A 13,149-nucleotide genomic window follows, 5' to 3' on the forward strand; every position below is an offset into this window, starting at 1 on the left:
TTGTTGCGGAGATAGATAAAACAGGGCCGCGTGTGGGCCCTGTTTTATCTATCTGCGCATAATTTGGTTTTCACCGCTTCTATGGCTTGGTTTCACCAGTAATGCTTATTGACCGATAAATGTTATGTTTTATACCTAGTAATAATCGATATTAGCTTCGTAGAAAAAAGCTGGTCGGTAGACCCAAAACGTCAAACAATTATCAATGTCAACCACGAACCCAAGCAAGACAGTTGTCAGTCAGAGTCAATATGTCAAAATAAATGTCAACTCTTGGGAAGCTAAAACGCTAGCTTTCGTTTTTCTGTAATAAATATCTTTAACGTTACATATCCCCTTTTAGATGTAATTTCTAACTACAGTTTGCATCGTGAAGAAATAACAATATAAAGACAAATCAAGTTGCATCGAAACTAACCAAAGTTTTTTCATAGAAGTATTGTTTGTTGTGTTTCTATAGTTACTAAACACCAGCAAAAATGGATCAAATGCTACCAAGTCCATATAATATACCGGGTATTGGAACCCCGCTCCATCAGCCCGAAGAAGATCAACAGATATTGCCGAATGCCCTGCAGCAACAGCAGCAGCATCAACAACAATCTTTGGCGGCTATGGGTTCCTCGCCTCTTGTTGGTTTTGGAGCGTCATTGATGGGCACACCTCAACGGTTGCATACCTACGCACCCACATTCTCCACCCCACAACAAATGATGCAGCCACAAACACCTGTATGTAAAAAAAAGTATATCTTTGCTTGGATCAACTGCTTATTATATGGCAACAAGGGAAGAGTCAAGTATTTTTCCTAAAAATATTATTCTGAATTTTCAGCAAAATTTAATGTCTCCAATGATAGCTGGTGGGGGAAGTTTAGCCGGCCAGCCGCTTCTCAGCCAAGCAAGTCCTGCTCCAATGACTCCCATGACACCTCACTCTGCAGATCCGGGACTCCTGCCACAGCTACAGTAAGCATATTTTATATGATTTTTTATTATGACTATTAAAATAATGTTGGCAGTAGGTTGTTGTGTCACTGCATTGTTAATAAGTATGAAACACATTATCACATTATCAACAACGAAACTACTTTGTGTTTCATTTAGTGTAGTGAAAGGGTTAAACAGAGCAGGAGGGCTGACACTTGAATGCTGTTTGCTTGCTTTGTATTTCCATTCTTAGGAAAATGTATGTGTTGCGAATGTGCAGCTTTTAATGTGTTTTAAATTATTATTATAATATGTGTAACACAGTATTTATATTTTAGTAGTAGGCCACTTGAAAGCTTGTTATCATCATCTTGAGAAAATTTGATAAATTCTGGACACTTGTACATTTATTTGTTACAATACAATGTGATGAATTTGTTTTTCAGGAACATAGTATCTACTGTCAATTTAAATTGCAAATTGGATTTGAAGAAAATCGCTCTGCATGCTCGTAATGCAGAATATAATCCAAAACGTTTTGCAGCTGTCATTATGAGAATAAGAGAACCAAGAACTACTGCACTTATTTTCTCATCTGGTAAGATGGTGTGCACAGGTGCCAAAAGTGAGGAGGACTCGAGACTGGCAGCCCGAAAGTACGCTAGGATTATTCAGAAACTCGGTTTTTCTGTGAGTATTGTATTTAGTTTAGTATTTATTATTATTAAAAAATAAATATTGATATAGGACACATCATTACAGATTAAGCTAGCCCCAAAGTAAGTTCGAGACTTGTGTTATGGGATACTAACTCAACAATACTATTTTATAATAATTACATATATAGATACCGGGGCCAATCAGAAAAAGATCATTTTCCATCATGACCCGACTGGGGATCGAACCCGATTCAGAGGCAAGCACTGCGGCATGAGGTTGTCAAAATGTAAAAAATCTTTATTTGACCACTATACAATTTACCTGGACTAACTCATAGAATACTTTTTATGCCTAAATTCCTGCAGCTAGTAAGTATAAATATGTAGGTATATGTATTCTATACTCAATCATAATTTTTTGTTACAGGCAAAATTTTTAGACTTCAAAATTCAAAATATGGTTGGAAGTTGTGATGTGAAATTCCCTATTCGTTTGGAGGGCTTAGTCCTTACCCATGGTCAATTCAGTTCCTATGAACCTGAACTGTTTCCTGGACTCATTTACAGAATGGTAAAACCTAGGATCGTTTTATTGATTTTTGTTTCTGGAAAAGTTGTACTTACTGGTGCCAAAGTGAGACAAGAGATATATGAAGCCTTTGATAATATTTACCCGATTCTAAAAAGTTTCAAAAAACAGTGATTCTAATTGTAAGTGGTTCTGTTATATATTCTGTTTGTTTTAGAAATAAGTTATTTTCATAAGGATTCATTAAAATACAAGCATTCCTTGGTTGGTTTTATTTGTTATTCCCTAATTTGTATCTAGTGACAGCAAAATCTCTAAAATAATTATATACATTGTTTTTATTTCTACAGAACTATAAACTACACAAAAGTTTACATTGTGATTTTTTAATGTTATTGGATCAACATAGATATCCATATCTATAAAATTATGATTTTGTAATATTACTAGAGAGTAGAGATATAAAGGGAAAATATTTGATTTTAATATTTTTTTAATTTTCCGAGCCACTTTCCTCTCACGAGTAACCTGTGCAAGTAACATTACCAAAGGCTGCCTTTAAAAAAAAACTTATTTTATTATTGTATAAAAAAGGAACATTTTTGCGTATGTGGTGTAGTGGCGCCCTCATTATGTTTTTGCTTTCATATCTATGGATGAAAGTAATTTGATCCTTTAACTTCTTCTCTTACAAAAGTTGTTGATGTCACTGTCATAACTTGACATTTGATGAAGCCAAGACCGCACGACACGCACGACGCTGCTACTGTGTGCTGTTGGCTGTCTAATATTTTGATTAATTCGCTGCTTATTTCAAGAAATAAAACTGTTTGTTTCAACAATAAAAAGAAAATAATTTGCTTTACGATGGCTGAGACTATGAAACAAACTGTCGCTACAATATTAAAAAGTATAGAAAGGTATTGTCTTAAAAGTCTATAACATTCTACATTCGTTCTCAATATAACCTAAATACGCAAAAATACATTTTTTTTGTTACAGATATAATCCGGCGAATCTTCAAACTCTTGAGAGATACGTAGAGACACAGTCTCGTGAGAATACTTACGATTTGGAAGCTAATTTGGCCGTGTTAAAACTATATCAATTCAACCCTGAGAAATTCAATGCAGATATCACTTGTCAGATACTGCTGAAAGCTCTCACCAATTTCCCTCACACTGATTTTACATTATGTAAATGTTTATTGTTAGAGTCTGTGGTAAGTGAAGTATATTTGTATGTATTTATTTGGTAAAGTTTAAATTTGTGTTACATATTTTCATTGTTATGGTAATAATTTCTTATGATTATTTGTATATTTCAGACGGAAAATGAAACAATTTCACAAATTAAATATTTGGCAGACATTTTGGAGCAGTGTGACTTTGCCCAGTTTTGGAACAGAGTGCATCAGATGCCAGAACTATGCAACCGCATAGTTGGCTTCCATGATTCCATCCGCAAGTTTGTGTGTCATGTGGTTGGAATCACTTTTCAAACTATTGATAAGAACAACCTCGCCAATTTGTTGGGAGGAATTGATGGTGAGAACATTATATTTTGTCATAAACACTCACTGCTCAAAGCTTCAGAGATTCTTAATTTCTTTAAACTTGAGAGCCATATTTGTATTTACTTTTTTTCTAATTAAAATTAGTTTAATATTGTCTTTGATATTTTATATTAATTTAATATTTGTGTCACACAAATATTTTTAAAGACAATATTAAACTAGATATTAGATTGAAAACTAGAGAGAATATTAGATTGTACAATGAGTTTATAGAATACATTCAATTTCAAACTGACAATCTGATTTTTATAATTTGATAAAAAGCCCTACAACATAAGACCATATAACTATAAATTATCTTTTTTACTTATGTAAATCTTATTTCAGATGTCACCTTAAAACATTGGGTCAAGAAATATGGATGGAGAGATGAAGGCAACCTTATCTTCATTGCCAATCAGGATGAGAACATAAAAACAAAGAATATCACTGAAAAAATTGAGTTTGAACACTTGGCCCCCCTTATGGCCCTCTTGTAAACTGATTGATTTCAAGTTATTAAAGGTATTATGTAAATCACACTGTTTCAATTTAAAGTATTTGTATTTAATTTTGTAGATTTATTAAAATTTGTAGAAATAGAATAGAATTGATACTAAAAAAAAGAGACTTTCCTGTCTGGATTATTATGGTAGTGGTAGCAGTAGATATAACAAAAGTAACAAAGGCAAAGATAATTACAAGTATTGGTAGTGATATAGCCTATGTAGAAATTGGCGTTTAGTTTAGGCTATTGTGAATAATTGATATCCTGCTCAGATAAGTCCACATGCCAGAGACCAGTGAAATGATTGTTTATAGAGCAGTCTATTGAATTGTCGCATTACCTAAATGCATTTTGGCACCACCAATGAAAAATAAAAAAGCTGAACTTTTCTTTCAATGGCGCTTTATTACAAAAATATAAATATAATCAACAACTTGCCATTAACTTATCTAATTTTCAATTAAATAAGGACTTACGACAAATATTATTAAAAAAAATGACTCGTGTCAGACAAACATAATAACCAATCAACAAGAATGTTAACAAATAAGGTTTGACTCTGTAATTATGTCTATTCTTTTTTGTGGTGACTGTAGCCGTGTTCCTTGCCGCCGGCGTGGCCTCCCTTCTTGCCATGTTCTTCATGATGTGCGTGGTGTTCTTCGTGGCCGTGGTGGCCTTTGTGCCCTTTGTGGTCCTCGTCATAATGCCCTTTGTCGTGGTGGCCTTTCTTGCCGTGATGCTTCTCATGGTGACCCTTTTCGTGATGGCCTCCCTTCTTGTGATGCCCGCCCTTCTTGTCGTGGTGGCCGTGGAAGTCGCCGTGTTTATGATGATGCCCACCCTTGTGGAAGTCGTCGTAGAACTTGTGTTCCTTATGGTACTCGTCTTTGTGCGATTTGTGGTGGAACCCGGTAGTTTTAGAGCCTTTTTTGTGCCCCTTCTTGTGCCCGAATTTGCCACCTTTGTGTCCATGAGCGGCTTCGTGGTGTTCACCGTGATGGTCGTGTTCGTCGTGGTGTTTTTTCTTGTGTCCGCCGTGCTCGTCGTGGTGACCCTCGTGGTGGTGTTTCTCGTGGTGTCCGTGCTCGCCTTTGTCGTGATGGTGATGGGACTTGTATCCCTTTTCTCCTTTTTCTCCGTCTTCTTTGTGATGGTGGGCGTGATGTTCGTGGCCTCCGCCTTGTTCGTGGTGGCTCTCCTTGGCCTTGGCGTGCTCGGAGCCGGCTGGAACCAGATCAGCCGTCAGATCGCCGGGCGCAGCTATAGCTACCAGTTTCACTCCGGTTTCCCCCTTTGCGGCAATATTCCGCGCTCGCGTAGTGACTAAAGCACATGCCAGCAACTCTATCAGTAATAAGAGCCTCATGTTTCTGAAAAAAAAAAACATACAATTATCGTCGTTTCGTCGTTCTATTGTGCTTTTACTAAATTGAAGTTTCTCCCTCTAAGTGACAACGCAGCCTCTAAGTGACAACCATAAGCTTTACTGCAAAATAAAATTATGATCCACTTACTTGTTTCACTGTGCTGGTTGTCGTGGCTGGGCAGCGTCGGAGCGCAGTGTCACAAGAACAGCCGTGTCTCCAATTTATAACAGCGCTTTCTGTTGTCGATTACAGCGCGATCTTTGGCAATAAGCAGATTTCTGGACGGCTGGCTCGGTGACGACATCGGTCTACGGTCAACTCGATTAGTTCCGTTACGCCCGTTACAGGCTTGACTGATTCGTTTTAATATATTAGTTTTTCTCTGATTGATTTGTCTGATAATTGACACGTTAAATTTTTAGTGGTAGAAACACGCGAAAACGATATTTTATTATTCAGTACCTGCAATGGAAGTCTGCCTGTAATGTATAGAAACCTGCTATTTATTAAAACATTTTTAACCTACCTGAACGCTCGTATAAGAAAATACTAATCAGAGAAAAGTCACATGAAGGTGATAAATAAGTAAGTAAAATAAAGGGGTGACTTATTCCCTTTTCTGTAGTACTCATAAACCGATAGTAGCATTTTCATTATAAAGGCATATTCTCATCAAGACTAGGAATCGGACCCGCGACTTTGTCCGCATAATTTTTTTTATAGATCTCAATATTGGGGGCATAGGTATTTCAGGTCATGCGGGGGGCCAAAAATATGTTCCTAGTTTAATCCCAAATATGGTATTACATCGGAATTTTGGGAAAATTTCCTTTTGAGCGTGAACCCAACTCTGCTTACGGCCTTATTTCTTTAGTGTCGGACCGGGAAAGTATTGTTTTTTTGATAAAAAGTAACCTTATTAACTTTTCTCCTCATTGTAAAAGTTAGATGCAAATCTAAAAACTTCATGTTGATAGGTTGTCCACATTAATTTATTAGTTATAATAGCAAATTTTAAAAAAATATATTGTATTCCAAATTCGTGATGTCTATTCTAGACACGTCTAGAAAATGAGAATAACACAAGTTGGTAGCGGCTACTAGTGTTTGCTTAAATTAAGGATAATAGGTATCACATTTAATAACAAAAATTTAATTGCTATATGTCAATGTCAATATGTGATCATTCGTTATACGATCATGTATCTTTTAATAACTTTATAAAAAACATTTCGATTTATTAAAACAGAAGTTTAAATTTTGTAACATAATAAATAAAACAAACCAAATAAATTACATAACAAGAGTCATTTATTTATAGTTTTTATTTACAGCATATAACAAAAATAGGTAGGCAACAAATAACTTAACAATTAAATCAGTGCTTGCCGTGGTGGAATCCCCAATGCTTGTGGTCTTCATGGCCACCCTTCTTGCCGTGATCGTGGTGATCGTGGTGGTGCTCCTCATGACCATGGTGTCCTTTCCAGCCTTTGTGGTCCTCATCATGGTGGTGCTTATCGTGATGCTTGTGGTGACCATGATGCTCCTCATGGTGGCCGGAATCGTGGTGACCTCCCTTTTTGTGGTGACCTCCTTTCTTCTCATGATGTCCGTGATGGTCCCCGTGTTTGTGGTGCTTGCCTTCCTTGTGGTGCTCATCGTAGAAGTGGTGGTCCTTGTGGTATTCGTCCTTATGGTACTTCTTGTGGTAACCCTCAGTCTCTTCTCCCTTATCGTGGTGCTTCTTATGGTGATGCTTCCCACCTTTGTGATGATGACCGTGCTCGTGATGGTGGCCGTGGTGATCGTCCTCGTCCCAGTGCTTCTTGTGGCCGCCTCCGTGCTCGTGGTGATGGCCTTTGTGGTGATGGTGGTGGTGTTCCCCGTGCTCGCCTTTGTGATGATGGTGGTGGCCCTTATGTCCCTTGTGGCCTTTCTCGCCGTGTTCGTGGTGGTGGTGAGCGTGGTGCTCCTTGCCGCCGCCTTCTTCGTGGTGGTGCCCCTTGTGGTGGCTCGCCGCGGCCTCCAGATCCGATTGCCCTATCTCCCGCCCCCAAGCGACCACTAAAAGACATCCTAACGCAAGCAACGGGACGAGCGCCCTCATTGTGCCTGTTATGTGTTCACTTGTTAAATGTTTGGATTCTGGAAGTGCACTGGCTCTGTGACGGCCAGATAGAGCATTTATATCAATAAAGTTGCAAGTTACAGTCGGTGAAACTAACGGGCAAGGACGGAACGGACCCGCTGTACGCGTTCCGCCTAATTAAAGCTTGCGCATTGCGAAACTACTTTTATCTTAGGCCTAAAATACTCATATTGTATTTGTTAAGTCGTCGAACTTGTACAGGTGCTGTCAATTGTTACGCTCATTTGTTGCCGATTTCTTAATTGGAGCAAAAAGTTCTTGAACCAAAAATGTTTCGAGCTGTGATGTTGACTATCTGTACAATAGTACCGATTCAAAAGAAATGAGATAATGCTAGGTCTATGGGTGCAGTACAGTCGCTTAGAACAAAAAGGGACATAAAATGCGAGGCCATATTTTTATACCATAGAGGGTTAACGTCAGGCGGGCGGCTGGCAGTAAAGATAAAGACACGGACGAATCTTCAAAACTGAAAGATTTGTAAGCCCGAAGCCCATGGCTTTGGGGCATCAAATCGGGAACACCCGAGGATGAGAGACAGAAAGACAGGAAGTATATGAGAAAGAGTATTTTAAATTGACAATTATAATTGTATGTATCGAAGTGACAGTCAAGGTTTACATATTCAGGATATATCGTTGAGATGAGATTATACCACAAAATTTTAAGGTACCTCATAGTTTATGGTTACCGAAAATTTTAATCTGGGGGCCCGCAAGTCGAGCAAAAAAAAAAGCACGGCCGTACCATCCTTTTCTCGAAGCAATTCAGGCCAATTTCGAACCCCAATAACTTCGTTGTGGATAAAACAGGAAGCCTGCATTTTCAGTAATTAAGCAGGTATATAATATAGGTATATATTATAAGGTGTATAAACACTGTAAATTTCAAATTTCATTCAATTTGAACCAGTAGTAAAAGAATTTTAACTTGTTAAAGTTTCTTGATTTTGTCACTCACTCACGGACTGACCGAACAACAAAAGTCTAAGGCACTTCTAGCAGTTTCAATCGCGTGGGGCGCCATAGACTAAACAATGTAATATAATATGTATTACTTGTAAGATACCTACATTGTGTTTTCATGCGATTGCCAAGTCGATTTATTTATTTAAAACCTAGAATATTTTTATATTGATATGATAATAACTTGCGTAATAAGTTAAGACAGAAGATACCTTAAGTAGGGACTAAATAAATTAATCGACTTGGTAACATGGATCTCGCAACTTTTTACGGTAGAAAAACTGAGCTCGCAGCTCAGTTTTTCTTCAGTGTTTTCATGTTTTTGATGGCATAGATTATTACAGTCAGAAATTTAAACTTGACAGGTTGTTAAACTAGGCCATGAACTTGAAATAGATAGGTGATAGTATCATAATACCCTTTATCGTTACCTACTCGTTTAGGTCTGGGCCATTTTATCGTTAGGCAACTGATCTGGGTCAGACGAAATTTAATTTGAAAGACAGCAGATTGCATTAATATATTATTTATTTAGTGCTTTGTCGAAGTGGTGACGGTAGTGGTTGCGATGGAGTGTGTAGACCAATCTGACTCGATTACTTTAATACCTACTCGCGGCCTGACTCGGCTTCGCACGTGTAAAAACATAATACATTATATACCTAAACCTTCCTGGAACAAAAAAAAACCTTGGAATCACACTATCTGTTGGTGAAAACCGCATGGAAATCCATGCATCAGTTTTTGAGCGAACAGACAGGCAGACAAACGCGGCAGTGGACTTTGTTTTATAATATGTAAGGATAAGGATGAGCATTAACAATATATTTTTTTAAATAATTTGATGATCCTTTATAGTTCCCACAACATCCTTCAATTGCGCTTTGGAAGTCGACAGAATACTAGCCCGTTATTCATGAAGAAACTAAAATATGTTTTGTCCCTATCGTACTTTTTAATATTTACCTTTAATAGAAACATACTTTATCTTAAAGCATGTTTTAACTTTATATCACAGGATTAGTTTTAAGTAAGTTTTTTACGTCGATAGGTGATCCTTTGTATAAAGAATTTTAAATTTAAATTCCATTATAGTCGAGACACAGAACTATGACGTCGTTCGCGGATAGACCGCTACGTATAGTGTGTGTGAGTGACGGGACGGAATTTTTCTATTTCTATTTTAATTACAGTTTTGGGCTAAACAATTTATTTATTTACATTACTGTAAAATTACATCAATTATTACATCGCAGTAATTCCCATCCATATATTTCATAATATCCTAAAAAGAATTTCACTTTTTAAGCGGTATTTACACTTACCAAAACGCCCCATACATTCTTATGATAGGAAATAGATTATCCCATTCTGATGTCAATGGTTACCTAAGTGGTCGCAAGATTTCATTCAAGATTCATTTAAACCAATTGTGTTGTGTTCATGTGTTCATTTAAAACCATAATAAATTATACAACTAAACCTTCCTCAGGAACCTGTATTTAAAAAAACCAGCTTGAAAATCAATTGAGTAATTTTGAAGATCTTAGCATGTAGTGTACATCTTACAATGTAGTGTACATTACATACATGATTCTTTCACTCAAAAAATGCCAAAATTTTGTGAAACCTGGGATTTTACGGGAGCTCTGTGAGTTACTACTAACTTGTGATATTAGTGTTGTATGTTCAGTCGTTTGTATTAAAAAAAAACATTCTGCGTTAGGACCTAAGTAAAACGATAACTTATGAAAAATTATTTACTCTGTATAAAAAGAATAACAACAACAAAAACAACGTTCATTCTTATGTCAAGATCCGCGGCACGTTGATCAGTGCTTGCCGTGGTGGAATCCCCAGTGCTTGTGGTCCTCATGGCCGCCCTTCTTGCCGTGGTCATGGTGGCCGTGGTGGTGCTCGTCGTGTCCGTGGTGGCCGTGATGTTCGTGGTGGCCCTCGTCGTGGTGTCCCTTGTCGTGGTGCCCGTGGTGACCATGATGCCCCTCGTGGTGTCCGGAATGATGGTGACCACCCTTCTTGTGGTGACCGCCCTCATCGTGATGGTGATGGTGGTGGTGGTCGTGCTTGTGGTGCTTGCCGTCGACGTGGTGGCCGTCGTGGAAGTGGTGGTCCTTGTGGAAGTGGTCCTTGTGGTACTTCTTGTGGTAGCCGTCGGTGTGCTCGCCCTTGTCGTGGTGCTCGTGGTGGCCGTGCTTGCCGCCCTTGTGGTGATGGCCGTGCTCGTGGTGCTCGCCGTGGTGGTCGTGCTCGTCCCAATGCTTCTTGTGGCCGCCGCCGTGCTCGTGATGATGCTCGCCGTGGTGATGTTTGCCGTGGTGTCCATGGTCTCCCTTATGGTGGTGATGATGTCCCTTGTGGCCCTTATGCTCGTGTCCGCCGTGTTCATGATGGTGGTGGCCGTGGTGCTCGTGGCCGCCGCCGTGCTCGTGGTGGTGGCCGTGGCCAGCGCACAGCGCCACCAGGCACAGCAGACCGACTGCTACCAATAGCCTCATGTTGCCAATGATTCGCTAACGAGAGGAAGTCCGGTTGTAACTGACCTCTGCTCGGACGTTTGTCTATTTATATCAGCAAGTCACAGTGCACAGTGCAGCGGTGGAGAAATTATTCCGCAAGAATTCAGTCGCTAGTTCAGGGACAATTGAAAAAAAGGCAGCATCGCACTGTTCGTCGCGTCCGGTCGCGTCCATGATGATGTTTTCATATTGTGGTGCATATTCTAAGCTATTTTTCTTGTTCTTTTTTTTACATTTATTTAGAATACTACTAATATTATAAATGCGAAAGTTTGTGAGGATGCATGGGTGTATGTATGTCTGTTACTCTTTCACACAAAATCTACTAGACGGATTGTTATGAAATTTGGTACACGGGTAAAACCTGGATTAATACATAGGGATCTTTTTGTATCGAAGTTCCCACAGGAGTCAGGAGTGATATACATCAAATCCGTCCACTTTAGTGATATACATATATGCGCCTAGCTGCTATAGAAGTAACGTTTGCTATACCAATACGACAATATAACAAAGAGTACCTTACTATATCCTATATCTTAGACAAGTTTTTGCCCACAACTTCGTATGTGACAAGAAATCAGTTTCCCTTGGGAATTACAGGAAATCCCTTCTTAGTGCTCCCCTACACTGTCCTAAGCTTCACACCAAATTTCAGCTTTCTACGCCCAGTAGTTTCGGCTGTGAGTTGTCTGTCAGTCAGTCACTCAGTAACGCAAGAGTTTTACATAGATAGATAATGAATTAAGGCATTTTTTGAGAAATTATACCAGGAATTTATGCCCTTCTATTATACTACAATTAGGATGTAGGTTTATTCTCTCGAAATACTTTGTCTAAATTGGTTGTTAAAGGTAAATAATAATAATAAACCTTTAACAACCGATTTAGACAAAGTATTTCGATTTAGATATTCTTTCTTATTTCCGTTTAGATATTCTTATTAGTAGTTGTAATTCTATTAGAAACAATTTCACCTGCGGTGTTATAACTTAACGTTATTACATCATCACAAATCCTCACTCATACAGTTTTTATAGTAGGTTCCCTCTATTCCAAACATTTAAGACAAAAATATCAGTTTATGTGAGTTCTGTATTCTATCAGGTGAATCAGGTTTATCTCTAGACCAAGTTTCCTGCTATTTTAATGGACCATGCCAAGCTGCACTAATAGTGTGTGAACAACATATAATACCATCTATAACCATAAGAAGGAATTCACTCGTTCAATCATACATGTAAATACAATAGGTACTCTTTATTGTATTCACACAGTTGATTGACAGCTTATAAGTTTGGATCGAAGTGAAATTATCTGCTTAGTGGATCCTTTGCAATCCGCCGCTGTTTGGATAGTGTTAAACAATTCTTCCGAGTGAGTGGACTCTTTAATGCGAGCTCTTGTTGATTTGTTGATGATGCCGTGCCGATCTCTTTCGTGGTTCGTTTACATGGACTTAGTTTCAAGTAGGTCAAACTTGCCCTAAAACGACTTGTCTGTGCTTATGTGACTCAAGATATTGTTAATGAGAAAAAATGTAATTAGATGTAACATAAGCAGTTACTTACTCCTTACCTCAAATATTGAAATATTATAGTAAGGATCACAAAATTTCACGCGGACTTCTTTTACAAAGTACTCTGAAAATATTACACTTTAAAGAAAATATTACATTTCATTTAACCAGTCGTATAAAAATACTATAATTAATGGCGTACAAAATCATATTTATATGGTTAGTAGTAACTAACCATTTGGCCAATTTTATTATTCGATATTTTTTGGCATATGATAATTTAATTTGGCCGTAGTTTTTACATACAGCTTCGCTTTATCGATGGTTTATCGAGGATCGTCTCTAAACAGCACAGGTACAACCACCATTTCAAAACTACGAAGTGTTGTCTAATCTGTGATTTAAATATCTTTCGTGACGACCCTT

At 38.1% G+C, this 13,149-nt stretch overlaps 5 protein-coding genes across 5 annotated transcripts; 2 read left to right on the top strand and 3 right to left on the bottom strand.

The window, feature by feature from the left end:
- Positions 1-248: 248 nt before the first annotated feature.
- On the top strand, positions 249-2,377 carry Tbp (TATA binding protein). Its single transcript, XM_053756794.2, has 4 exons — positions 249-731; positions 835-968; positions 1,376-1,619; positions 2,016-2,377. Exons 1-4 carry the CDS (start codon positions 480-482, stop codon positions 2,289-2,291), a joined length of 906 nt encoding a protein of 301 aa, XP_053612769.1. The 5' UTR covers positions 249-479; the 3' UTR covers positions 2,292-2,377.
- Positions 2,378-2,851: 474 nt separating this feature from the next.
- On the top strand, positions 2,852-4,210 carry eIF3k (eukaryotic translation initiation factor 3 subunit k). The gene is made up of 4 exons (XM_053756796.2): positions 2,852-3,037; positions 3,120-3,339; positions 3,445-3,664; positions 4,021-4,210. The coding sequence occupies exons 1-4, from the start codon at positions 2,985-2,987 to the stop codon at positions 4,170-4,172; spliced, it is 645 nt and encodes a 214-aa protein (XP_053612771.1). The 5' UTR covers positions 2,852-2,984; the 3' UTR covers positions 4,173-4,210.
- Positions 4,211-4,590: 380 nt separating this feature from the next.
- LOC128676605 (histidine-rich glycoprotein-like) lies at positions 4,591-5,851 on the bottom strand. Its single transcript, XM_053756795.2, has 2 exons — positions 5,698-5,851; positions 4,591-5,553 (listed from the first exon to the last, which is right to left on the bottom strand). The coding sequence occupies exon 2, from the start codon at positions 5,547-5,549 to the stop codon at positions 4,752-4,754; it is 798 nt and encodes a 265-aa protein (XP_053612770.1). The 5' UTR covers positions 5,550-5,553; positions 5,698-5,851; the 3' UTR covers positions 4,591-4,751.
- A 988-nt stretch (positions 5,852-6,839) lies between these two features.
- LOC128676607 (histidine-rich glycoprotein-like) lies at positions 6,840-7,717 on the bottom strand. Its single transcript, XM_053756797.1, has one exon. The coding sequence runs from the start codon at positions 7,658-7,660 to the stop codon at positions 6,929-6,931; it is 732 nt and encodes a 243-aa protein (XP_053612772.1). The 5' UTR covers positions 7,661-7,717; the 3' UTR covers positions 6,840-6,928.
- A 2,696-nt stretch (positions 7,718-10,413) lies between these two features.
- On the bottom strand, positions 10,414-11,220 carry LOC128676608 (histidine-rich glycoprotein-like). The gene has a single exon (XM_053756798.2). It carries the CDS (start codon positions 11,181-11,183, stop codon positions 10,500-10,502), a length of 684 nt encoding a protein of 227 aa, XP_053612773.1. The 5' UTR covers positions 11,184-11,220; the 3' UTR covers positions 10,414-10,499.
- Positions 11,221-13,149: the final 1,929 nt, after the last annotated feature.

Source organism: Plodia interpunctella, chromosome 16 (genome assembly GCF_027563975.2).
Source record: "Plodia interpunctella isolate USDA-ARS_2022_Savannah chromosome 16, ilPloInte3.2, whole genome shotgun sequence".
NCBI classification, from domain to species: Eukaryota; Metazoa; Arthropoda; class Insecta; order Lepidoptera; family Pyralidae; genus Plodia; species Plodia interpunctella.